Consider the following 27,396-nt stretch of genomic DNA (forward strand, 5'->3'; position numbering starts at 1 on the left):
CTGAGGAGAAAAGGACTGTTCACATGGGAGCAGCAGTAGCAAGGACTCACAGTCAGCAGTTGTGAGAAATTTGACAACCAAATGGTGTCTGAGAAGTATGTATGTCTGTGAAAAACGGGAGGCCCACACTCCACCTGCTGAATGAGAAATAGGTAGAATCCAGCAATCTGCAGTTGGATCAAGAAGCCCTGTGGGTAATTCTTGTGTGTCCTAAGGCTGGAGAGTAATGACATCCAAGAAGGGTCACAGGAGAAGACTTTTCTGAAAGATTTTTATTGCTAGTCTCCCTTTGTAGAGTGTTTTAAGTCCTTTAGAGACAGTGATTTTTTTCCTGTCTTGTTTTCTATTCCATTTAATGCTGAGAACTACTGATGCTCAGTAGGTGCTCAATAATTGTTGAACAAACCAATTTAGTAAACACAGCCAGGCACTATTCTGAGTATTTTCATTCCTGGGCTCTGACCGATCTAAGCTATGTCCAGTGCTGTAAATTTGTACTGCATACAGACCTAAAGCTGCTCACATGCTAGGCAAATGGCATACCACTGACCCCCCCCCACCTTGGGCAGTGGGTATGCCTGAACCTCCCCTCTTCTGAATCACTTCCCACACAATGCCACTTCCCCTTTTCACTTCCCTTGCATTGACCTCACACACATACATGCTGACCACAGGAACCTCACTTTTAGGAAAGGGCTAAGTTTTCAAGATGGTAGATAAAGTAGCTGCCCTGATGCCTTCTTCACAGATGAGGGCTTCCCTCATCTCACCCTTCTCCAGTACCCCCATGAAATTGATCACTATAGTCAAGATTATGCATTTTACAGGTAAGAAAATGAGCCAGCCATGGTGTTATTTGCCTGTTCAAGACCAGCCTGGTGTTTAAAGCAAATTTCAGGTATGGCTATGTTGCAAAACCTTGCCAAAAAAAAAGGAAAACTAAAGCTGAGAATTTAAAGTTCACAAACCTAGGTGGTTCTTGTTTTCAGACCCCAGTGCCCTTCAGTGAGAATTTGTCTCCTAAGCATTGAGTGAAAAGCTAAGTGATTTCTGGCTAGGGTGGGGTATTAGGTAATAAAGATTGCCTAACAAAGCAGCATCAAGGGTGACAAGGAAATGGAGAAGGGAGAAAAGAGGAGGCAGGGTGCACAAGGGAGACTTCAGAGTTAAAGAGGCCATACCCTCCCAGTTCCTCCTGCCCTGGGTTCCTCTTTCTGGAGCAGGTCCAGTCAAAACCAAGGCCTCCTCTCTGTGAGCAGTGCAGAAACATAGTGTTCAAAATGCCTGCTGAAATGCAAGCCCCTCAGTGGCTCCTGCTGCTACTGGTTATCCTGCCAGCCACAGGTAAGTGGATGAGCACCCACATGTCCTCCAAGGGATGCCCAGGCCAACCACACTCCTGATTTGTCATTCCTCTCCCCTGATCTTACAGGCTCAGACCCTGTGCTCTGCTTCACCCAGTATGAGGAGTCCTCTGGCAAGTGCAAAGGCCTACTTGGGAGAGACATCAGGGTAGAAGACTGCTGTCTCAACGCTGCCTATGCCTTCCAGGAGCATGATGGTGGCTTCTGTCAGGCATGCAGGTTTGGAGAAACCTGGGCTGAGCCCTGTAACCTAGAACTGTACTCATTGCCCTGGAGCTTCTAAGAGTGCCACCTCCTCCACAAGCCCTCCTTATGACCATAGCTCAGGGTTTCCAAATCTTGGCACTGTTGCCATTTGGAGCTCTTTGTTGAGGGTATGAGTTCTTAGCTGTGCATTGTTTGGTAGTTTATAACATATCTGACCTACCCCTAAATGTTTTTAACAACTCTCTGCACTGATTATTAGTGGGCATGGGAGTGTCTCTGACTCTTTCATCTGTGCTTAGGACCCTTTTTCTCCTCCTGAGTTGCCTCATCCAGCCTTGATATAAGAATTTGTCCCTAGTCTTATTGCATCTTCTTATGACACGTTTGGTTAATATTCCTCGAAGGCCTGATTTTTTTCTGAAGGGGAACGGGAGGAGGAATGGATCTGTGGAAGAGAGGAGGTTGTAGGAGATGGGGGCTGAGAGAAATGAAGGGAAAGGAAACTGTAGTTAGGCTGTCTTGTATGAGAGAAGAATTAAAAAAAAAACTGAATCCAGATACTGCCAAATGTCCCTTAGGAGAGACAAAATTAACCCTAATTTTAAAATGCTTTAAAAGTCAGGGCTTCCTGTAAACATTGCAGGTGGGGTGCAATTTGGATATTTTCTATGGTAGCTCTATTCTCCTAACTTACAACAGATCATAATTGAGTGCTTATCATCTATAGAACCATTATAGAAATGGAGGACTTTAAGGAAATTCTGAAGACAATGCCATATCTTTAATTGTGATGACACATTCATTGTGCAACTCTTTTGTGGCAGTTTGATCTCTGAAGGCACTTCAAAGCTCCTAATCATGACTTCCAGTTTACATGTGTTGAGTCTTACTATACTGTAGATATCTTTTATGACTGCTTACTATGTATTTCAGATAACATTGTAAAGATGATAGGCTTGAAGATCTTGGAAAGCAGCTCTGAGCCACCAGTCATGCTAACAGTTCATGTCTCTTTAGCACTGGCATGCATACCCATATTATCATGCAAACCCAGTTCTATGCAGAAGCAATGTGTTTTTCTAGGATGTTGTGAAGGGACCGCTGAGCTTCTGTTTACTAAGGACTTCCTCTCTGCGTGGTACTGTACAGGGTAGTGACCTATTGAGTTTCTGGCAGAAGTTCTGGGTTTTTTTACTCTGTAAATTTGCTTATTGTACATCTGGCTATGACCCTGGGGGGTTTCCAGAGGAAAATGAAGGGAAATGAAATTTATTATATATTTCCTGTATATTCACTTCTTCCTGTTCAATCAGCTACCATCCCTAAGTGGTAAGTAGGCTCTCAGTGATCTATCCTGTCACTTCATACCAGGATAGAACATAGGCTCCTCTCTACAGGTCTCCACAATGGTCAGCATGGTCCTTATGGGGGCCCTGCTCAGTTACATGTTCTGAGGGGTCCCAGCTGCGACACAGGCGCTGTGTGGGCAGAGGTGGGCAGTGCTCTGAGAAGGTGGCTCCTGGAACTCTTGAGTGGCAGCTACAGGCCTGTGAGGACCAGCCATGCTGTCCAGGTAAGGAAGATCAACAATGTGGACATGGAACCAGCCCACAACACTAGAAGAATCAGTGCAGAGGTCCTGAGGACAGACCTTTGTATGGCTTTAAGGAGAATGGAGGAGGCTAGGATCGCTGAAGGAGGATGTTCGAAAGTAAAAACATTGGCTTTAGGCTGAATGATTTGGATTATTGGAAGGGGAGATATTTACTTTGACTAGCTTTGGGAAGACGACAGGCCAAATCTGGAGTATGAAAGCTACTGCTATAGTCCAGATGAGCAGTACCGGTAGGTCAGGTATAGGGACAAGAGATAGGGCAGGCTAAGATGATGTGGGACACACATGTAAGAAAGGGATCCTTGTTTTTTATTAGGTTTTCTTTACATTTCAAATGTAATCCCCTTTCCTAGTTTTCCCTCCGAAAATCCCCTATCCCCTCCCCCTCCCCCTGCTCACCAACCCACCCACTCCTGCTTCCTGGCCCTGGCATTCCCCTATACTGGGGCATAGAACATTCACAGGACCAAGGGCCTCTCCTCCCATTGATGACCGACTAGGCCATCCTCTGCTACATATGTAGCTGGAGCCACGAGTCCCACCATGTGTTTTCTTTGGTTGGTGGTTTAGTCCCAGGGAGCTTTGGGGGTACTGGTTAGTTCATATTGTTGTTCCTCCTAGGGGGATGCAAACCCCTTAAGCTCCTTGGGTCCTTTCTCTAGCTCCTTCATTGAGGACCCTGTGGAAAGAAAGGAATCCTAAGTTGCCACACATACCCCCCACTTCCTTCTCTTTTTCTCCCACAGAGATGGGTGGCTGGTCTGAGTGGGGACCCTGGGGGCCTTGCTCTGTCACATGCTCCAAAGGAACCCAGATCCGTCAACGAGTATGTGATAATCCTGCTCCTACATGTGGGGGCCACTGCCCAGGAGAGGCCCAGCAATCACAGGCCTGTGACACTCAGAAGACCTGCCCCAGTGAGTAAGAGTAGTCACAGGACATGGAAGGGATATCCAGAATGTTGGATTACAGCAAGAAACTGTCAGGGAGAAAAAACTTTTATGCTTGCTTGACTACAGTTCATCCTTCCATTTCTACCACAGCACATGGGGCCTGGGCATCCTGGGGCCCCTGGAGCCCCTGCTCAGGATCCTGCCTTGGTGGTGCTCAAGAACCTAAGGAGACACGAAGCCGCTCATGTTCTGCACCAGCACCTTCACTCCAGCCCCCTGGGAAACCCTGCTCAGGACCAGCCTATGAGCATAAGGCCTGCAGTGGCCTACCACCTTGCCCAGGTATATAAGGATGAGGCCATTGTCATGCAACTAGTGGGGCTTTAGATTTCTGGCAAAGATGGCGTGCCATTTCAGTGAATGGAATTCTTGTACCATGTGACCAGAAGCCTACCATCTGAGGAGAGTTTGCCTCAGATGTCTAGAGGTGATAGGGAGGGAAGCTGGGGAGAGTGCATGATTAAGGTGGCCTTTATTTTCACTTTCTTTCCCATTCCAACAGTGGCTGGTGGCTGGGGGCCATGGGGCCCTTTGAGCACCTGCTCTGTGACTTGTGGCCTGGGCCAGACCCTAGAACAACGGACATGTGATCACCCTGCACCCCGTCATGGGGGCCCCTTTTGTGCTGGTGATGCCACCCGGAACCAAATCTGTAACAAAGCCATACCTTGCCCTGGTTAGCAAGTCAAAAGACACCATGCCCATGCCTAAACCCCCTGCCCAAGCCCTATGCCCATCACTGCTGCCCACTTCTTGCTACCAAAACCTTGTTCCTGCCTTCATACCCTGGTTCACCTCTCCTCCTTCATCCCCACATCTGTTCACTCCCACTCCCTCTCAAAGCCTTCTTCATTCCTTCCCCTGAGGCCCTTTACTGGCTCCAAACCCTCTTGCTCCTTGTCTCTACAGTAAATGGGGAGTGGGAGGCCTGGGGAAAGTGGAGTGACTGCAGCCGTCTGAGAATGTCCATCAACTGTGAAGAAATCCCAGGCCAGCAGTCACGTTCAAGGAGCTGTGGCGGCCGCAAATTTAATGGGAAGCCATGTGCTGGAAAACTCCAGGATATTCGACACTGCTATAACATCCATAACTGTTTCTGTGAGTGACCCACAGGCAGCACTGTAAGGGTGGGCAACCATGCTGTAGCTATGCTGGGTACCCTATGCCCTTGCAGTCTCCTTTTTCCATTGAGACCTCCAGTTTTGACTGTGTGACACTCTCTTACCCCCTCCTATTGCAGTGAAAGGTTCATGGTCACAGTGGAGTACCTGGGGTCTGTGCACACCACCATGTAGCCCCAACCCCACCCGTGTCCGCCAGCGCCTCTGCACACCTTTGCTCCCCAAGTACTCGTGAGTTGAAGGACATTGTATTTCTAGGAGGGGGTCATGATGCTGAAGGATGAGAAGGGAATTGGTTACATTGAACTGGAGCTCCACCCCTGGATCAAAGGTGCCTGCCTTGCCAGTGCCATCTCCTAGCTTAGAGAAGAGGAGAGAAAGAAAAGAAGAGGAGGAGCAATTAGGGAAGACTTCACAGCCTCTGTGTGCCTCAGTTTCTAATGCAGTCACATAGCTGTACTCCCATGCACACAGTCCTTCATGCAGCCTTCTCACTGACCTCTTAGCATACTTTTGAGTTACTCAGTCATCCATGCCTCCATTTATCCACTCCACATTTCACTACCTTGAGGTACTCCAAGGCCTTTTTAAGCAACAGTCTAAAAAAGAACCCAGATCTATGGGTAGAAGGTACCCAGATGAGTTGTGATAGATACAATCTAAAAATGACAGGTAAGTGGCAATGAGACTATCACTACCCTCTGGGCCTAGAGAGCTAATTTAGGCCCTTCTGGAGAAGCATTCCTGACATCCAGATTGTGAGCATGTTCTTGACAGAACTGATTAGCCAGCCACCTTGAGTGTTTACTGGACACCACAGTGGCCCAGGAGTTAGAATGGGATAAGTTACCTATCCCTCCTTAAACCACATACATCATGGTTAAATGGCCTTTTCCCAGCTGTTAAATAGCCTGTCACTGGAATAGGATTTTGCAAATGTGGGGGGGGGGGGGGTCAGACTGGTTCCTGAAGTTAGGAACCAGTTCCTAATTTCCTAAGTTTTCCACATAGAGGCTGGGTAAAAATGAATAGAGTGCTTGCCTACTAGGAGAAATCTATCTGGCAAAAACCTTCCTGGATATAAGGTTCTATTTGGGTATAGTGGGGAGGAACAAAGAAAAGAGAGATGGAAATCAAGGGGAGAGGAGAAATAATGGCTTTGGATAGGGATTTAAGGTGAGTATGAGAAAAGAGAAAGGGTTTGGTGGTAAATATTATTCCTCTTACTGCCATTTTGTAGATGAGGGAAACTGATGCACAGGGAATCATCTTTCCTATTTCTTTATCAGAAATACTCCAGTATCACAGTTAGACATAGAGTTAAATGTACAGTGAGATGTTAATTCAGGTGTAGTGGGGCAAACCTATAATCCTAACTGCTTGAAACGCTGGAACCAAAAGGACCACATGCTCAAGACATTCCTAGGCTACAGAATGAGTTCAAGGTTATCCTGGGTAAAAGAGAGGGAATAGGTCAGTAGGACCTAAACAAACAAACAGACAAAAAGAATGCTATGCTATTAGGGATATAGTGGAGCACTTTCCTAGCAAATACAAAGTCCTAGGTTTAATCTCTAATACCACAAAAAAAATTGATATGAGACTTGCCTATAATTCCCACATTTGGGAAGCTGAGGCAGGGGTATCATTGATTTTGAGATTAGACTCTCTCAAAAAACAAAGTTTTTTCAATGCATTCTTGTCTTACCTGAGCTTCTCTCCTCCATTGCTTCCCAATACTCCAGGCCTACAGTTTCAATGGTTGAAGGTCAGGGTGAGAAGAATGTTACCTTCTGGGGGACTCCACGGCCACAGTGTGAAGCGCTACAGGGGCAGAAGCTGGTGGTGGAAGAGAAACGGCCATGTCTACATGTGCCTGTCTGCAAAGACCCAGAAGAGAAGAAACCCTAAAATCCCTTGCTTCCATTCTGACCCCCTGACTTTCTAGACCACAATAAACCAGCCTTTCTAGACTCTTTCTAAGATTCTGTAATGAAGAAGGGGGAACCTGCCCCCAATATTGGAAGTGGGGCAATAGAATTTTCTAGAGCAACATAATATTGTGATATATTCCGTTGTATTGTGTTTGTACCTTGGAAAACCTGAAAGTAAGTGTCCAGCCCCAGCCTGTCTTTGCAACAAGTGTAAAGGAGTGGGACTAGAGGGGAGGGCAACAAAGTGGGGTTTGCCATTGGCTACTCACCTTAGCAGGAAATTTTTTGATTGGCTTGTGTGCTATTTAGTTGCTGTCTCTTACTTTATGAAGTTGCCTAGGTTCCCACCCACTTACCAGAGCCTCTCAGCTGTCAGATCTGCTACAGTGATGAATTGGGTGGGATGTTACCAGAGTTGGCACCCAGCTGAGAAAGCACCTGCACCCACCCACTGAAAACAGACTAAGTCCAACACCACAATTATCAACAACAAATAGCTGGGGAAAGGGGCCCTGAGGAGGTGGCTATGCTGCCTCTCTAGAAGCTAGAGTTAGATTGGCCTAGAGGAACCCCAAAAACAAACCCAGATGCACCTTCTTTTTGTATTTGTTCATTTAACACGTTAATGTCTACTGTATGCTAGAGATAAGTCTGAGCATCTGGGCTGGGGGAGGACTGGTAGAAGGTGAGAATATCTGAGAGCCAGTGAGCAGATCAAAGTAGGCATTCCTTTTGTTCAAACGTGTTCAATGTTTAACACCTACTGTATACTAACAATAGTGCTGAGTATGGGGACACAAGGAAGGAATCAGGGGCCTGTGTCTCCACAGTAAAGGGAACAAACCCAGACATCAGTGTTCTTAGAATTTGCTCATTCATTTTACCATTCACTGAATGCTGAACTCCTTCATGATGGAATCACGAAGGAATCATGATGATAATTGGGGTAATAGCTAACACTTAGAAAGCAATTTACTAGAAGCCCAACAGTGCCTTAGGTCTTTCCATAGTGTGGATTCATTTAATCCACAATGAACCCAGGAGGATCAATATTTTCCCCATTTTACAAAGGAAGAAACTAGCACAGAACAGAACTGGATGCAGTGTTGTTAAGTATTAGGTACAGAGTTTACAACTTTGTACAGTGGGTGAAAGAGACCCTTCTGTTTGGAAGTGTTTCAGTAGGAGATTTGTGAGACCCAGAGTCTTTTTTTTTAAAGATTTATTTATTATTTATTATATGTAAGTACACTGTAGCTGTCCTCAGACACTCCAGAAGAGGGAGTCAGATCTCGTTAAGGATGATTGTGAGCCACCATGTGGTTGCTGGGATTTGAACTCTGGACCTTCGGAAGAGCAGTCGGGTGCTCTTACCTGCTGAGCCATCTCACCAGCCCGAGACCCAGAGTCTTATCAGAACATGTAAAGCACTTGATGGATTGACATGGAGACAAGTCAATGAGGATTTAGTCATCTTGAGAAGAATGAGTCAAAGTGAGGGTTTTTAGTCGCTACTCGGGATGTAAGAGATACTTGCTTGGAAGAAAATAGAAGCTTGTCTGCATATGTATGCATTGTGAAGTACACATCTCTCTGTAATGTAGCCTTCCAGAGATGTGCAAGAATTACGGGTGAATTGGATGTGTGTGGTATAAAAGGTTATAACTATAACAAAACCATAACGGATGTGTGTATGTTCGCTCACACTAAGGTAGAATAGATAGGTATGTGTCATAGGCACAATCCTGCATGAACTTGTGTCAGGAGTGCATATTTAAGTAAGTTGTTCACCAATACACAAGAAAGTGATTCTTAGACTCTTCTGTATGCCTACTCCTGCTGTAGAAGTTGGTGTGGAGCTTTATGTCTATCCTTGAAGATTTAAGATACTCCAGAAGGAGGGGGAGGAGCTTCCTTTAAAAGACAATCTGCAAAAGTTAATTTCTAGAAACTAAGCCACCTGGGGAAAATAATGGCACTAGGAAGCTAACAGTACTAGGAGTCTAAATGTTTCCCAAGAATTGCCACAGTCAGGGTGGTTGTGCAGAGCCCTGATTCAGGCCCAGAGGAGCCAAAACCTGCAACTGCTTCTGAGTCACCAAAGAGGTCACCAGAGGCCATGCTTTTCTTCTTAAATCAGCAATATAGTTACATAGTTTAAAACATTAAGAAATACCCATATGCAGAAAGTTCCTTATTTGAATTGCCAGAGAGTATCCTGCAAAGAAAGAAGGATTAGGGGGCTGGAGAGATGGCTCAGCAGTTAAGAGCACTGACTGCTCTTCCAAAGGTCCTGAGTTCAAATCCCAGCAACCATATGGTGGCTCACAACCATCTGTAATGAGATTGGATGCCCTCTTCTGGTGCGTCTGAAGATAGCTACAATGTACTTACATAAATAAATAAATCTTTAAAAAGAAAAAGAAAAAAGAAAGAAGAATTAGGCAAGCAAAGGCTAATTCTACTGAGACTGGAACTCACTAGGATAAGGAGGAATTATGAGGATGGCTTGGAAATATTGAACTTAGGAACCCTAGGAACCTAGGGAGAAAGGGATGGAAAAAGGTGAAGTGGAGGCATGGTTTCTGGAGACAAGATGAGCAGGCAGGTTTCTGATGGGGCTACAGCACTTGCAAAAGCACAGAGGTTATGCCGCTCCTTCCTCGTTTAAAGATGAAAAAAAAAAAAACTCTCAGAAAGATTAACTCACTTTCCCAACCATATTGTGGAGGCTGGTCTTGAACCAAGCTATGTGGTTCCAGATACCACACTATTATTGCTGTGTTTAACAAACTGTTGATTTCATAAATAAGGAATGAGCAAGTGGCCAGAGTTGGTAATGAACACCGGGAATCTCATTAATGTAGGGGCTGAGACCAGGCTAACCTGGGCTGCACAGCAAGATCTGGTTTTAAAAGAAATGAATAAGTAGGTGATTCTAAAATCTTTCAGGCAAGAAATTTCTGCCACTTGTTCCACTGTCATTGCTCACTGGGGTCAACGATGTACTCAATCATTCTGGCCCTATCCCTTACTAAAATCTCACTCCACTTTGTTGTGAAGACACTGGCACTAGCTGTTTCATCTTCCTGCCTCATATACCAATCACAGCAAACATTACTCTTGGGAGATTATTTGAAGTTCATAAATTCTCTCCTAATTCCTAATTTGCAAAGTAGAAATATTATCTGTCGATCAGATTGTTGGATAAGCCAAGCACATTTAAACAAATAACTATGGATTTGCAATTTTGTTATAGCCAGACTCTTACAAGTTGACATAATGGCTTCTACATCCTATTACTGCCTGAATTACTGCTTTAGGTCTATTGCTGTGAAGAGGTACCATCACCAAGGCAGTTCTCATTTAAAAAAAAAAAAAACATTTAATTGGGAGCTTTCTTACAGTTTCAGAGATGAGTAAATTATTACCATAATCAGGAGTGTTGTGGCAGACACAGGCTTGATGCTGGAGCCATAGCTGAGAGCTATATGCTGATCCACAGACAACAGACACAGACAGACAGACTGACTGACTGACTGGCTCTGGGCTTGGCATGGACTTTTGAACCCCCAAAACCCACCCCAGTGACATGCTTTCTCCAACAAGGCCACACATTCTAATCCTTTTAATCTTTCCAAACAGCACCAGTCCCTGGTGACTAAGCATTCAAATATATGAGCCTTCTGATTTAGACCACCAAAATTACTTTATTTTCCCACATGAAAGTATTATGTGGCTTCCTGTCTGCAAAGAGGAAGACATCCATGAACACTAATGACACTGGGTTTGGGCTATGTCCAGAGCAGAGGAATGAGGACATGTAGACTAAATATGTGCATGTGGAGGAGGCTGAATACGCATCAGAGCTAGCGCTGCAGGAAATGCTTCTGCATTGCATACCCAGAGTTTCCTTGCTCATCTGGGAGTATGTGTTTTTCCTAGATGTGTGCACTTGTGTGAGATTCTCTGGGTGTGAGTCAAAGTGTTATCTGAATGTGTTATGTGTGCTGAATATGCTCATGTGTGTTACCCTGAGCTTCTGTGTCTACATATATACCTGGATGCCTGTGTGTTCTGTGATGTACATATATATTCTGTCTTTCCTTCCTTTTCTATTTGTGTTATTCCATGTGTTCTTTCAGATTCTCACCACCAAGGGCAAGGATATGTTAACTACCCAAGTGTCCACCTCCGCCTGTCTGGTGATGTTTACGCCACCCCCGTGCTCTTTTCTTTGCCCGGCAGAGTTGTTATAGGAGATGTCTCCCCGGGAACACTGCAGGAAGGAGAATTTCTACTTTTATGTTCCCCTCTGAGTGTGCTTCTATCCCCAAAATGCCTTCAGAGGTGAAAATCAACACTGGAAACCCAAGTATCTGGGAAGGATAAGAGTGTATAAGTGCAAGTTAGCCTAAGGAATAGGAAGAGGTTGGTAAACTGGGTAGGATCGTGGGAGAGAGTTTCGTTACTACAGGTCCGGACCCTCAGGACAAGAACCCCACCCCCACTCCCCAAATTGCGCATCCCCCGCCCCCATCAGAGGGGGAGGGGAAGAGGTTGCGGCGCGGCGCATGCGCACTGTTGGATTCAGCACCGCGGTCAGAGCCTTCGCCTCCGCTGCCGGCGCGCACCACCACCTCCCCAGCACCAAAGGCTGACTGACGTCACTCACTAGCCCTCCCCAAACTCCCCTTCGTCGCCGCCTTGGTCGCGTCCATGCTGCCGTGAGTCCAGTCGGACCGCACCACGAGAGGTGCAAGATAGGGAGGTGCGGGCGCGACCATACGCTCTGCGGCGGCAGAGCCTCGGCGCTGCCTCAGTCTGCAGCGGGCAGCAGAGGAGTCGCGTCGTGCCAGAGAGCACCGCTGTGCTCCTGAGCCCCTCGCGCTCCGCCCCCGCGGCCCACAGACCCACTGCCCCTTGGAGCCCCTGCCCCACGCCGCCACCATGAACTACCTGCGGCGCCGCCTGTCGGACAGCAACTTCATGGCCAATCTGCCGAATGGGTACATGACAGACCTGCAGCGCCCGCAACCGCCCCCGCCGCCTCCCTCGGCCGCCAGCCCTGGGGCCACGCCCGGCTCCGCGACAGCCTCTGGCGAGAGGGCCTCCACAGCTGCTCCAGTGGCTTCTCCAGCAGCCCCTAGTCCTGGGTCCTCGGGGGGCGGTGGCTTCTTCTCGTCGCTGTCTAACGCGGTCAAGCAAACCACAGCAGCCGCAGCCGCCACCTTCAGCGAGCAGGTGGGCGGTGGCTCTGGGGGCGCAGGCCGCGGGGGCGCCGCCGCCAGGGTGCTGCTGGTCATCGACGAACCGCACACCGACTGGTAAGCCGCTGTTGCGCCTCCTCGAGGGCCTGGGTACCCAGATGTTTCTACAGTGAATGAGCTATTATCGAGCGCCACTTGTGCGCCTGATATCTGGCCCCTCACCCAGTTCCTTCCTTTTAATGATTTGTGCTCAGCTCTTCCTTTAAGCCCCACTTTTACCTCCCCCAAACTAAAATGGGTACAAGGAGCAATTATCTGTTGCCTATACCTCTTCTTATTACTCATTCCCAAAAGCGTTTGGCTTCAATATATGCAGAAAGCTTTCAAGGGCCAAATGTGCCCTACCTCCTCTGTCCAGCTCTTGCCTGGAAGGTCTCATTCCCTAATGAGTCTTGTAAGCATTAGCACCTGCATTATACCTCACTGCAGAGCCCTTCCCTGGAAGTCTTTGGCTTTAAGGACTTCCTTGAGCATGTTTTGAGAGCCTGATTCACGCAGTTACCCTCACCCCTTGCCCTAAGGCCATCTCTCTAATGGATCTTGTGAACGTGCATCCAATTGGTGCTATATGTCCCACCCCAGAGCCCTCATCAAAGACCTTTCAAACTTGTCTGTAAGCAGTGATTGAATGTGTCTGTTGTGTATTCCACCTCATTTTCTCATCACAAGCTCTGACTCTAATGGATCCTATGAACCTTGACTGAATGCCAAGTCCAGGTGCGTGCTCTGAAGGGACCCATTTTCTCTGAAGGATCTAAGAGGCATTAAATGCTTAACATGTACTATTCCTAAACCTGCCTCAAACAAATCATTTTCCAAGCATGAATTCTGTGAGGGCTTTCAAGCTTTCTATGTGTGACTCATTACCAGTCTCTCCTCAATGACCTTTTCCTATAATGACTCTACAAGACATTTATTGAGTGCTTTCTGAATTTCCTGTTCTCCAGACACTTTTTCAAAGGTCTTTGGTGGATCCATTCAATGTTGATTAGTTCCCTAAAATGTGAGCCTTGTCAAAAGATTCTTTCCTTTAGTCTAAAGGTTCTTTCCTTTCAGCAAGTGTCTGTTGAGTGTCAGCTATATACCCCACTCCCAATCCTCTATCTAATGATTTGTCCTTTAGGGGCTTCCATCACCATATACTGAGCACCTTTTACATGACCCAGCCAAAAACCTCTCCACAAAGGTCTGTGATAAGAATTAATCCAATACTCAAAACATCTAGCAGTTGCTGTGGGCATCATTTGGGTCACTTTTGCCAAAGGCTTTTTCGTTTCATCCTTCTTCAGAGCATTTATGGAACAGTTGGTCTACATAGGTTTTCTCCACAAACATCTTTCTTGGATAAAAGGAGAGTTGTGCTTCCCTAGATCAAGTTTCTGCATTCCCTTCCCCTTTCCATTCAGGGCTTTTTCTCCAAGAGGGCATTTATCAAATAATTCCTAGCCTTCCTCATCAAAGGTCATTTGTGAATAAATTCAGCGAACACTAATTTCTCATCCACCCTGTACTCCAGTCTGATAACTTTCCTCCAGTGACTCCCATGAGCATTTATGGAGATTTGTGTGTTTATGCTTGCTCCTCAGATACAGTTTCCTGCAGTGAATGTAGCCAGCACCTATGCAGTACCTGTTGTTTATAGGAAGCACATCTCCTTTCATTATCCCTAGGAGAACCTGCCCCAGCCATGAAGCCTGCCCTCTAAAAGCTTTCCTTCATTAACCCAGGACCCAGTATATAAGATTTACCCTTTCCCATTCCCTTTAGTAACCCCTGAGAATCCTCTCTTCCCAACCTTAAGTCCATACACGGAAATATTGTTAGTCTATTTAAGCCAGTCAACACATACTGAGCATCAGCTGTATGAGTCATCCTCAGTCTCCTCTTTCCAGGGCTCTGGAAGTCCTTGCCATTGCCTTAAGAGCTTACACTCCAAAGATCGATTTCAGTCAAAACTTATGGGGTACCATCTGCCTACTGGCTTGGTCACCCCTCCCTCAGAAGCTCTTACCATGCCATCCTTTCTGTTTAAGCCCTTTAATCCATTCTACAGATATTTGTTGCATCCTTTCTATGTGACAGAATATGGGATGCATTTGTTAAGCACTTTTCTATCCTGGGCAGAACCCTCCCTTAGCTCCCCTTTCTTCTAATCCTAATCACTAGCTAAATTTCCTACAACTTTTCCTACTTATCCCCATAAGCATTTGATATGCACATATTGTATACTTTGAAGAACATACCCCCTGAAGTACAATTTCTCCCCATTATTTTTTAAGATTTATTTAATGTATATAAGTACACTGTAGCTGTCTTCAGACACACTGGAAGAAGGCATCAGATCCCATTACAGATGGTTGTGAGCCACCATGTTGTTGCTGGGGATTGAACTTGGGACCTCTGGAAGAGCACCCAGCGTTCCTAGCCCCTGAGCCATCTCTCCAGCCCTTCTCTCCAATATTTTGACTAGATCCTGCCTATACACACACACTTTGTAGTCACCTCCCTAGCAGTCCTTCCCCTCTCCCATTAGTCCAGAAAGTATGTATTAATCTCAAGCTGTATTCTGTTCAAATAACCACATTCTCATCAATACAGCAGGCTTCTTCACCTTTCCTCCAGCAACCCTTAAAATATATATTGAGCACAGTTCAGAATTCCTTTAGGGCGCTGTTGTTTAGGCTCCATTTGCTTTATTGAAGTCAGCAAACATTAATGAGGCCTGTACTACATATTGGTAGACATTCCTTCTCTGCTCCAACCCTATAAACAGGTTATTTAATTGCCCCTCCCCCAGTTTCTCAACTGAATACTGGTGTCCCTTCCCCTTTCTTGTGATGGCAATCCAATATCTACCTTTTTTTTTCTAATCTCCAGAAAACATTTATTGAGTACTTATGAACTCAACAAAAAGATTATTCTCCCTCTCCTTCACCATCCTCAAAGCCCCCATTTATTGCAACAGCTCCTTCAGTCTTTTTTTTTTTCTAGGCAATTTGGCCAATATTCATTTAGTGTCTGCTAGGTGGGTGGTAACATGGACAGAAGGAGAGAGCCTAAGTATATCAGGCTCATTTTGGGAACAGAGCCCTGCATGAGCTTGCAGACCTTCAGAACCATGCAAGCTTTGAGGATTTCAGGTTGGAATAAAGGAGGAATTTGACAATTTTGAAATAAATGCATACTTATGTATAGCCTGATGCCATCTCTTCAGTCTTCACCATTCTCCTTTCATCCTGAGCCTCTGTGCTTTGATGTTGCATCCTCTAAGATGAGAGGATTTAATTTTTTAATGTTTAAGACACAGTCTATATACACAAGGCTGGCCTTAAATTTATGATTCTGCTGCCTCTACCTCTTAAGAGCTAGGATTTGCAGGCATGTGCTCCATCTTTTTTTTTTTTTTTGAGATAAGTTGCTCCTGTGTATTTCAATCTGTGGCACAACTATTGCCCATGATCAGCATGCCACTTTTTTCATGAAGCAAGATAAGTGAAAATAGAGAGCAGAGTATGTTTTACATAGTAAGCAGTTATTTAATAAGACTATTTTTCCAATAATATATAATATATGATGTATAATATATTATATATGACATGAACTGCATATTGCATGTGTTATATAATGACTTTATACTCTATAGTATATCTACAAGTATAGGATTTTCTCCACAAAATAGAATAAAGTGGAAGAAGAAATACAAAACTGTATTGCATATAGTAAAGGTAATTATTTACTAAACTAATTTTTGAGAGAGGGCCTTGCTGTGTAACCCAGGCTGGCTTCAAACTCATGATCTTCCTATTTCTGTCTTCCAAGTGATGGAGTACCAATGTGTAGAAAGAACTATGCCCAGCTGAAACTTTGATTCCACTTGTATATGTATACTTATGTATATTCTGTTATACAACCTAGAGACATGTATGATATATATTTTATGTGGTATATATTATATAAGGCATATCTGAATCCTGTTTGACATAAGACATATGGGTCTTATATAATATATATGTGTGTATATATAGCATGAGTTATGTAAATATTTATATAGTGGGTTATATAAACTGTGTTTCTTATTGTGGCTTCTTTTCTTAGATAGACTTTCCTGGAAACAGACCCTTCACCTTCAGCTAGCACCTCTGTTGGTCTCAGTGGCTTACTTGGTGGGTGATCCATTCCTTCATCTTTGAGGGATCCCTGAGCCTGTGTCCCCACACCAGACTCAGATTCTGGCTGCTTCTTGTCTACTTACCATGAAAGCTGAACAAGGAGTTCCAACAGATGCCAAAGTGGGAGGCCTGGGTGCCCTCACTGTATACCAACCTATTACTTCCTAGCTATCGACGTTACATTCTTCTGCTAGTGACTTCTCTTTACTTATCAAAAGAAACCTGAAGTTCTCAGGTGGTGTTCATAGCTTAGAGTTTAATGAGATTCCTGCTGTGTCCCTGGTAGCAGTGTTACCCCTTGGAGAACCAGGACCTCTAACCTTGCAGAACCCTGAGGGAACAGGAAGCACAGATTCTAAGAGTGGATCACTGGGATTAATGGTAAGCTGGGCCATTCCCACTGTGACCTCTAACTTCCCAGACTCGTGTACTCTACCTACTATGAGAATAGCATACACAATAATCATGGACTGCTTTTAGGAAGGTAATGCCCATTCTTGCATGGTGTCATCTCCAAAATGAGCTCATACCTATGGCTTCATTCTCTCAGGCCAACAGCCTCTGGGTGGTGTGGTATGGAATCTCACTGGTTGATTCCGTAGTCACCTCTTTATTTCACCTTCCTTTACTTTGTTATGACATGTGTCCTTTGCTTTGTTGCAATGTTATATGGATCCCATCCTGCTGGGGATCAAGTATAGTTTTAAACCCTTGGGCAGTGATACTTGCTAGTCTTAGTCAGAAAATGAAAAGGCAAACCACACGTGGAAATTTCTGTTCAAAACAGATTACCATTTTTTTTTTTTTTTTTTTTTTTTTTTTTTGTAGAGTAGAAGAAGCCCAATGCAGTCAGCTTGCCCCAAGTGACTGCTTGGTCTTGAGGTATGGTGTCATATCAAAGATTCAATGTTGATCTTTCTTGCTGGAAGACTGGAAAGTTGACTCCACATATAGCTTTTATCTCTGCTGCTATTGGCATTTCATTTGTGCTCCCATCTGCTAGCACTGGGGTGGCTCATTAGAGGCTGGCTGACATCATCTAGCTGACTCATCCTATCTACTTGGTTGCCTAGTACCACTTCCATAGTGGATGAAGCCTGGTGGGTGTTAGCACACAGTAAAAAAATCTTTATCCTTCCCTTTTGCCCACTTCCATATATGTTCACCCACAGTCTGTATCCCAGACCTCCTTGTCATGATTTTTTGTCATTTTCCTTCCTGAACCCTAAACAACCATGCAAACCATTCATTGTCCATAAATATCTGACTTTATTTGGTGGGTGTGGCCTGACTCAGCTCATAATGAGCTGTTCTGGGTGCACAGTCACTTGGTGCCCCATGGTCAAACATTCTGTCTCTATCAGAGAGAAATACTATAGTGGAATCTGTTTATCAGGTGGCATATAATTGAGCCAGGCATGGTGGCACTTGCCTAGAACCCCAGCTCAGGAAACTAAGGTAAAGGAATCACTAGTTTGATGCTAGCATAGGCTACACAGTAAGACCCTATCTCAAATACAACAAGCATAAGATATCTAAGCCCCTACTGAAGATGGTATGCCCTAGCTCCAGAACCCTGAGAGTCTCATATTTAGGCTTATCATAGGCTCCACTATGCATCTGTCTCCACTTCTGACACCTCTGGTACCAGAAGACTTGGCAGGTCAAATAGCCTAAGTGGTAAGACTGTCTGCACTACATCTTGGATCTGCCACCCAGCCCCCTTATACTCTGATCTGTACTCATAAATGATAACTTTACATATCGCTTGAAACTTGGGTCCTGGTATAGAATATGGTATTTCCAGAATTTGAAAGAAGCCTGCCTGCTGTCTCTCTTCACAGTAAAAGGCATGAAATGCAAAACTCTGCTCTACTCTTTGGAAGTGTTAGTCTGGCATGGTTTTGGTCACTGGATCCCTGAAATATTACTAATATGGTATGCCCCTGTGTCTTTGAATGGATTCTCTACTGCCAACTCAAGCTCATGAGTCTTTTGATGTTTGAGAGACATATTCTTAATATGTACCCTAAACCAGCTTAGAACTCACTAGGTTGGCCTAAGCTGGCTTCAAATTCATGATCCTCCTGCCTTAGGCTTCTGAGTGCTGTGCTACCATCCCCACCTCAGATCACATGTGTCTTATCAAGGCAATATGCTAACCATCTCTTATTCATCTTGCATAATCCATATGATGGAACTGATATAATGGTCCAGTGGGATATTCTGTGGGATGTCCAGATGCTCCAGATTCCTCTGAACTATAGTATAATGTAGGTTGAAAGAAACAGCAGAGTGCTGTATAGGGAAAAACCATTGACAGATAATTGTCCATGCCACATGAGCTGCTTTTGCTCCTCTTTTCTAATCAGAATTGAAGAAGCGAATTTGCCAAATTGTTGGCTCCATGTCATACTTGATACTTTATTAATCTGTAATAATAACATGTCTAGCACGGTAGCTGCAAGCAGAGGTACTGGTTGGTAACATTTGCAGTGGTCTACAAGAATTCTCTGGATCTGCCCAGTCTCCTCAGAGACACAACTGGTAATTCAGTAGAGATATGATGAGGGAAGTGCCCTCGTATCCTCTCTCAATCTGAGTTGCTTCATTTTCTACCATCTCCCCCAGAATGCATATAGCATTGCTTTCAATTTACTGCTATTTTGTTCTGTTTTTCTCCCCAGTCCCGGGGTTGAAACCTAGAATTCCATACACATTAGGCAAGTGTTCTGCCACTGAGCTATACACCTAGCCCTGATTGACTGCTTTTGTAGGGGCATGGAGGTGCCATCTCAGAAGCTTCTATTTGGACTTCTCCTCTGGACTAGCTCTTAATCCCACTGGGGTCAGTCATGGATATGAACATTAGGATGTCTCTGGGTCTGGGGGACATACTGTGAACAGGATCTAGTTATTGGTCAGCTTTCCAGGGTAGTAATTGGGAGTATATCCTGAGCAGGGCAGACATTGATTTATAAAGTACCTGGTTCACGTAAGGCATTCTGCATTTTCCCAAACAGAGGGAAGCTGTCTATGGAGTAAGGGTGAGTAAACTGTTTCTGCCAGTACAATGGCTTCAGGTAGACCTGTAAGGTCAGGATGTTTAACTGCATCTATTCATGTATCCTTGTCCCAAGCCTTAGGATACCACTCCAGTCCTATTAGGGCTGAGCATGATGTGGCAGAGAGGTAGACCACTCTTCTCTGAAGTTCAACACTACTTAAAGTTAAATCCTGATCCTGGTCCTCCCTTCCATCTGTTCTCTAGCTACACCTTAAGGTTTCTTTAAAAAGAGCCAGGGACATCCTCTGCCTTTCATATTTTACCTTGAGTTGGCGGTTATATCAGTTTTTTCTACAGTTAACCAGTGCCATTTAACAAACAGTTACCACAATCTGGTTACCATTTCCCTCACATCTGTCAAGTGTCAAAGCTATTTCATCAGCTGCTTCACTTTCAGATTCCTATTGTAGTTCACTATCAGGAAAAGTCACTGCTGTACCCAACACCAGGGTCCCATGGTGCCACTCTTCATCACTCAAGAGAAAAATTTCATATTTCATCCGTTGCCACCAAAACACTTCCAGTGTCATAGGGCCTGCCAGATCATATGGCATTGATCCATATCAATGTTCCATATTATTGTTCCATTCACTGATACATATCAAGGTTCCAGCACAAACTGCACTTGCTTGCCTCAGAGGAATTTGAATGGTGATAGTATGTTATGGGCTGTCCTGTCACTAAAGGTGCTCAATTCCAACTGGGAGCTGGATTACCCAGCTACAGAATCATGTTAAGAGTCTACTTATGTAGTTTGACTCCTATGGCCCAGTATTTTAGGTTGGTTTTCTGGAGCAGTTTCACGAGGCAGGGATTTTCATGCAGAAGGCCTAACTGGGTATACCTTTGGGGTCAACACTGTAATGAGTAAAGAGTAGAGGAGAGGCTGGACCATCATCAGGTCAGAGATCTCAGCTGTTCCCAGGGGGTGCTCTGAAGCTGAGATGGCCCTTCAGAGTCAGCCCAGACTGAGGAAAAGAGGCTAGCCTTCTTTCTTAGGGTTATCATTGCTACGTTGAAACATTATGACCAAAAGCAAGTTGGAAAGAAAAGGGTTCCTTTGGATTACATTTCCACATCATAGTTCATCATTAAAAGAAGTTGGTGGGCAGGGGGGTTGGAGAAATGGCTCAGCCTTAGTGGCTGAGAGAGCACTGACTGCTCTTCAGAAAGTCCTGAGTTCAAATCCCAGCAACCACATGGTGGCTCACAACCATCGGTAAAGAGATCTGATGCCCTTTTCTGGAGTGTCTGAAGACAGCTACAGTGTACTCAACATATAATAATTAAATAAGTCTTAAAAAGAAAAAAGAAAAGAAAAGAAGTCAGGGCAGGAATTCAAGAGGCAAGTGCTGATTCAGAGGCCATGGAGGAGTGTTGTTCACTTGCTTGCTTTCCATTGCTTGCTTAGCCTCACTTTCCTTTCTTTTTCTTTCTTTTATCACTTTTCAGTGTTTTTAATAATCAAATGTGGAGGTCTAGTTCATTTCAACTCCTTCACTGCCTTCTCCTTGTCTGCAATGACTAGGGTATAAAGGTAACTGCTACAGTGAACCTTGAACTTAGCATTACCCTTGTTGTTCTTAATCTTGATCTTGATGGATTTTGCATCCTTCTCCTGGGCTGTGAGCAGAAAAGCCCTTGATTTCCTCAATTTCTCAAGGTGTGGTGATGGGTGTTCAGCACTAGCAAGCACCCAAAAAGCTGAACAGTAGAACCAAAGAGTACAAGAAAAACCTAGTCTGCTTTCTTTTAGAACCCAAGACCACTAGCCCAGGGGTAGCACCATCCACAGTGGGCTGGGTCATCCTACACCAATTGCTAATTAAGAAAACAGGTTTGCCTACAACCCGGTGCATTTTTCTCAATTGAAGTTCCCTTCTCTCAGATGACTTAAACTGTGTCAAGTTGACATAAAACTAGCAAGCACACCTTCATATTCCCTTCAAGATCAGAAATAGTCTGGGCTTAAGCTCAAGAAATTAAGCGTTGTTGGACATGGTGACTCATGCCTTAATCCTTGGGAGGCAGAGGCAGGCAGGTCTCCTTGAATTCAAGGCCAGACTGTTTTACAAAGCAAGTCCAGACTAGACAGAGCTACACAGTGAGACCTTGCCTGAGGGTGGGAGTGAAGGAAAGGAAAGGAAAGGAAAGGAAAGGAAAGGAAAGGAAAGGAAAGGAAAGGAAAGGAAAGGAAAGGAAAGGAAAGGAAAGGAAAGGAAAGAAGGAAAGGGAAGGGAAGGGAAGGGAAGGGAAGGGAAGGGAAGGGAAGGGAAGGGAAGGGAAGGGAAGGGAAGGGAAGGGAAGGGAAGGGAAGGGAAGGGAAGGGAAGGGAAGGGAAGGGAAGGGAAGGGAAGGTGGGAGTGAAGGAAAGGAAAGGAAAGGGAAGGGAAGGGAAGGGAAGGGAAGGGAAGGGAAGGGAAGGGAAGGGAAGGGAAGGGAAGGGAAGGGAAGGAAAGGGAAGGAAAGGAAAGGAAAGGAAAGGAAAGGAAAGGAAAGGAAAGGAAAGGAAAGGAAAGGAAAGGAAAGGAAAGGAAAGGAAAGGAAAAAGGAAAAAGGAAAAGGAAAAGGAAAAGGAGGAAATTAGGTGTCACCTTGGTCTATGGAGGCAAAGCCAGGAGCTGTCAAAAAGACCCAGACTTATTGATTTCAAAGAGGAGCCTGAGCAGAACACTGTAGTAGACACTATATTTATTGTCAACAAACAAAAGAAAACTTGAAGATGCATATTTTTTCAATTGAGGCTTCCTCCTCTCTGATGACTTTAGTTACTGTTAAGTTGACATAAAACTATTCAGCACACCCTTATACCCCATGAGACCAGAGATAGGTCAGGGGCTAACCTTAAGAAATTAGCCACATTCTCGTCTGATGTTTGTGAGGAAACAGTGTTTGTGTGTGTGTGTGTGAGAGAGAGAGAGAGAGACAGAGACAGAGACAGAGAGACAGAGACAGAGAGAGAGACAGAGAGAGACAGAGAGAGACAGAGAGACAGAGAGAAACAGATGCAGAGAGAGACAGGCACAGAAAGGGACAGAGACACAGATGGGGGAGACAGCATTATCAAAGAGAGACAAATTTTACAGAAAACAGGAATTTTACAGGAAACAGATGCTCTTGAGTCCTTTTGTGCTCATCAGTGAAGCCCACAGAACTCATTTGTGCAATATACATATATCAGAGTTGCTGACTATGTACATGCCAGTGACCAGTGTTCCTAGGAGTGTTTCTTAATTTCATCTCCCTTCCATGAAAATCAGAACTGGAACTTCTGTGAAGAAGCCTGTCTGGTAGGAATCTTGAGCCTGGGAGAGAAGGCTGCTGAAAGCTGAGCTTATCTGGGTGGGGCTGGACACAATGACAAAGCAATTGTGATGTGCCTACTGCTGCTGCTCCTGCTCCTCTGCTTGGGGCGTTCCCTCATCCTTAGATGCATTCCTCCCTCCCCCATCATTGCTGGCTACAGCTTCTTTACAACTAGCTACAGCCTGTACCTCTCAATTGGCAGCTCCTATTCAGACGCAACTGTTCACCCATAGCAGATGACACCCATGATCCAGGTGCTGCTTCATGGTAAAGGAGAGAACAGAGAGTCACTTTGGACCCTTGCAGATATAAGTACCAAGAACCACACAGGCACTGGAACACACCACACAACAGGCACATGTCATATATTTACACTCTCTGAGGTTCTTAGCCATTTACAGACCTCCATGCAGTTCAAAGTCTGTTATAATTGACACAACACCACTCATTTTCCACAGCTTTTACTGAAACATTTAGAATAGTAATGTGGTGAGATACCATATTTTGGGACATGCCTACTCTCTGTGGCCTTTTACAATGTCTTTACATATTTCCACAGATATTACACTACACTTTATTGTTCACAAAGTATTGTCAATTAGTTTTTACAAACTATTACAATTTAAAGTATTATGTAGTTTCTGTACCAGCACTGAAGGGGGAAAGGTTCAAGAGACCAACCTGGATGTGGTCCTCATATCTAAGATCTGAACACTGATGGATGTGCCCTTCTGTATTTCTCCCCAGGGCAAAATACTTCAAAGGGAAGAAGATCCATGGAGAAATTGACATTAAAGTAGAGCAAGTAAGTTGAGGAGGCACACTTGGAACTCCACTGTCTGAGCCACAGACCAATTGTTCACACTTACATGATGTGGGCAAATCACTGATTTTTCTGCCTTTTCCAGGCTGAATTCTCTGATCTCAATCTTGTGGCTCACGCCAATGGTGGATTCTCTGTGGACATGGAAGTTCTTCGGAATGGAGTCAAAGTTGTGAGGTAAGCATGAAAAAGGCATACTGGTACTATGGGGGAAAGTACAGGGGACTCCCTTAGAACTGAGAGAGAATCACTAACTCCCCCTTCAGTGAGCAAAACCTTAGGTGCAGGGAGAGCCAAAGAGCCTAGCAGACCACAAGGAAACTTCTCAATTATTCATTCAACAAATATTTGTTAAGCATCTACTTCATTGTAGGTTCTATCCTCAGCACTTGACACCAACAGACATTTATTTATCACCCACTATATGCCAAGAACTCTTATACATGACGAGTGACCTAATGGTAAACAAAACAGAACAATCCCCCCCACAAAAAAATAATAAAGCTCTATGCCCTTGTTATTTGAGCAGATAATGAGAAAACATAAACAGGGAGACAGAGGCAGGCAGATTTCTGTGAATTTGAGGCCAGCATGGTCTACAGAGTGAGTTGCAGGCCAGCCAGGACTATACAGAAAAACCCTCTCTCAAAACAACAACAACAACAACAGGGGCTGGAGAAATAGCTCAGTGGCTGCTCTTCCAGAGATCCTGAGTTCAATTCCCAGCAACCACATGGTGACTCACAACTGTAATGAGAGATGTAATGAGATATGATTCCTACTTCTGGTGTGCATGAAGATAGAGCATATATATATATAATCTTAAAAAATAACAATAACAATAACAAAAAAGTTATTTTTAAAGATTTATATATATATATATATATAAAATCTTTAAAAAAAAAATAACAAAAAAAAGTGAAACCACAAAGGAAAACCCAGAACAGTAAAGCAGATGCAGGGCTTGTTGGAAAATACTGGGGTTGGCAGTTTGAAAAGAGTAACCTGGTAGCATAAGGAACAGTTGAGAAGGACCTGAAGAAAGGGAAAGAGAGATTCTTGTAGGTATGATAGGGGAATATTGCAGGCAGAGGGAAGGGCTCACAGATACCCTGAGGCTGCAGTCTATTCTGAGCAACACACTTGGAGGACAACTGGGAGTCTGAAAGATTGAGACCAAGGAGACACCAGACCTTTGGACAGAGGTGCAAGCTGATGTCCAGCAGATAGGAAAGTCTGAAAATGAGTCAATCACCAGATGGAGAAAGGTTGGAGACCTTCTGCTCCAGGCAGAAGGACCAGTTTGTGTATGTGGACAGAGAGGAAAAAACCACTTTGCAATTTTCAGGACTTATGAATACTTAGAAATTCCAAAGATTGGTAGGGAACTTCCTGGTTAGGTGGGAGGGTTGGGAGTGCTCACCATTTGTATCTATGCCACCAACCCAGGTCTCTGAAGCCAGACTTTGTGCTGATCCGCCAGCATGCTTTCAGCATGGCACGTAATGGAGACTACCGAAGTTTGGTCATTGGGCTGCAGTATGCTGGAATCCCCAGTGTAAACTCTTTGCATTCTGTCTACAACTTCTGTGACAAACCCTGGGTGGTAAGTTACAGGAAGAGTACTAATGCAGATGGAATTGCTCATATGTGCATGAGGGAATCTGGAGCCACTCTGTCTTTTCAGAAGTGAAGATGTTTAAAAGTTTAATATGCAAATTAGCTTTGCATCACTAACAAATACATGACATAATCAACTCACAAAATGAAATGGTTTATTTTACCTCAGTTTTTGAGGTTTCAATCCATGTTGTGTTGGCCCTGTTGCTGGGGGGTTGTAGCAAGGCAGAACATCATGGTGGAAGTGCACAGTGGAGCAAAGTTACCACTCTGTGGCCTGGAAGTAAAGGAGGGGAGGGAGGAGGAAAAGGAGGAGGGATGAAAGAGGAGGGAAGGAGGAAGAGGAGAAAGGAGGAGGAGGAGAGGGAGAGGGAGAAGAAGAAGGAGGAGGAGGAGGTAGGAAGAAGGAAGAAGGAAGAAAGAAGAACGAAGAAGACAACAACCGGGGAGTTATAATCCCCTGTGAGAGTACCCCCAGAAAACCTAAAACATCTAGGTAGGCCTCATCTCTTAAAGTTTCTGGGGAACAAATTTTTAAGACATGGACCTTGAGGATATTCCAAATCCAAATTAGCACTTGAGATAACAGTTTAGAGACTTACCTGAGGTAAAGAACTCACTGATTCATGTCTTCTGATTCTCATAGTTTGCCCAGATGGTTCGACTACACAAGAAGCTTGGAACAGAGGAATTCCCTCTGATTGATCAGACTTTCTATCCTAATCACAAAGAGATGGTAAGTCTGGGAGAATGGAGTGGGAAAGATTCAGAACTACTGTAATGTTACCATGGCTGATAGGCTGATATCTGAGTATTATACACAAGTTCTCAACCTGTGTGTTACAACACTTTCATAGGGATTGAATATCAGATATTTACATTGCAATTCATAACTGTAGCAAAATTACAGTTATGAAGTAGCAACAAAAGTAATTTTATAGTTGGGGGTCACCACAATGTGAGGAACTATATTAAAGGGCCATAGCATTATGAAGGTTGAGAACTACTGGTATAGAGAATTGAAGTCACTTTATAGTTGAGTCTATTATATAGCCTTTGTCCAAAATGCTTAGGAAACATAAATGCTTCAAATTTCAGAGTTTTCATTTTGGATTTTAAAATATTTGTATAAGGTATTTTAAGCATGGGACTTGAGTCTAAAGATTTATTTTATTTTATATGTGTGGGTGCTTTGCCTATATATGTGTCTATGTACCATACTCACATGGTGCCTACGGAGGCCAAAAAAAGGTCAAATCCCCTGAAACTGGAGTTACAGACAGTGGCAAGCTGTCATGTAGGTGCTTTTGAGTACCACCTGAATCTGAACCCCAGTTCTCTGTAAGAGCTTTTAACCCCTGAACCATCTCTCCAGCCTGGGACCCAAGTCCAAACATGAAATTAATGTTTCACATTTGCTGTCTTAGTCAAGGTTTCTATTCCTGCACAAATATCATGATCAAGAAGCAAGTTGGGGAGGAAAGGGTTTATTCTGCTTACACTTCCACATTGCTGTTCATCACCAAAGGAAGTCAGGACTGGAACTCAAGCAGGTCAGGAAGCAGGAGCTGATGCAGAGGCCATGGAGGGATGTTACTTACTGGCTTGCTTCCCCTGGCTTGCTCAGCTTGCTTTCTTATAGAACCCAGGACTACCAGCCCAGGGATGGCCCCACCCACAATGGACCCTCCACCCTTGATCACTAATTGAGAAAATGCCTTACAGCTGGATCTCATGGAGGCATTTCTTCAAGGGAGGCTCCTTTCTCTATGATAACTCCAGCTTGTGTCAAGTTAAGACACAAACCAGCCAGTACATATGCCTTATTCACATAACTCCAACTTACTCTTTTATTTTATTTTTTATTTTTTCGAGCCATGGTTTCTCTGTGTAGCCCTGGCTGTCCTGGAACTCACTCTGTGAACTCAGAAATCCACCTGTCTCTGC

General features: G+C 44.4%; 2 protein-coding genes and 1 pseudogene across 3 annotated transcripts in view; 2 read left to right on the forward strand and 1 right to left on the reverse strand.

Moving 5' to 3' along the window:
- The first annotated feature begins 37 nt into the window (after positions 1-37).
- Cfp (complement factor properdin) lies at positions 38-7,236 on the forward strand. The gene is made up of 9 exons (XM_021153416.3): positions 38-1,344; positions 1,433-1,583; positions 2,969-3,144; positions 3,933-4,103; positions 4,230-4,421; positions 4,642-4,815; positions 5,049-5,237; positions 5,380-5,491; positions 7,006-7,236. The coding sequence occupies exons 1-9, from the start codon at positions 1,281-1,283 to the stop codon at positions 7,169-7,171; spliced, it is 1,395 nt and encodes a 464-aa protein (XP_021009075.1). The 5' UTR covers positions 38-1,280; the 3' UTR covers positions 7,172-7,236.
- Positions 7,237-11,924: 4,688 nt separating this feature from the next.
- The window catches only part of Syn1 (synapsin I), a 60,417-nt gene continuing 44,945 nt past the window's right edge, over positions 11,925-27,396 (forward strand). The window contains exons 1-5 of one of the 2 annotated variants that reach the window (XM_021154118.3): positions 11,925-12,521; positions 23,754-23,811; positions 23,915-24,006; positions 25,279-25,435; positions 26,096-26,185. In XM_021154118.3, coding sequence (XP_021009777.1) covers positions 12,145-12,521; positions 23,754-23,811; positions 23,915-24,006; positions 25,279-25,435; positions 26,096-26,185 — 774 coding nt within the window. In that variant the 5' untranslated portion in view covers positions 11,925-12,144. The remainder of the gene's footprint in view (positions 12,522-23,753; positions 23,812-23,914; positions 24,007-25,278; positions 25,436-26,095; positions 26,186-27,396) is intronic. The other variant, XM_021154120.3, reaches the window with a different exon arrangement.
- Positions 21,142-23,237, reverse strand: LOC110287008 (large ribosomal subunit protein eL38 pseudogene; annotated as a pseudogene).

Source organism: Mus caroli, unplaced genomic scaffold (genome assembly GCF_978045245.1).
Source record: "Mus caroli unplaced genomic scaffold, Mus_caroli_1 scaffold_5, whole genome shotgun sequence".
NCBI lineage: Eukaryota > Metazoa > Chordata > Mammalia > Rodentia > Muridae > Mus > Mus caroli.

Coding starts and splice junctions, on each gene's coding strand:
- Cfp (XM_021153416.3), top strand. CDS start 1,281: ATGCCTGCTGAAATGCAAGCCCCTCAGTGGCTCCTGCTGCTACTGGTT. Junction 1,584..2,968: donor GGCTTCTGTCAGGCATGCAG/GTTTGGAGAAAC, acceptor TCCTCTCTACAG/GTCTCCACAATGGTCAGCAT. Junction 4,422..4,641: donor TGGCCTACCACCTTGCCCAG/GTATATAAGGAT, acceptor CCATTCCAACAG/TGGCTGGTGGCTGGGGGCCA.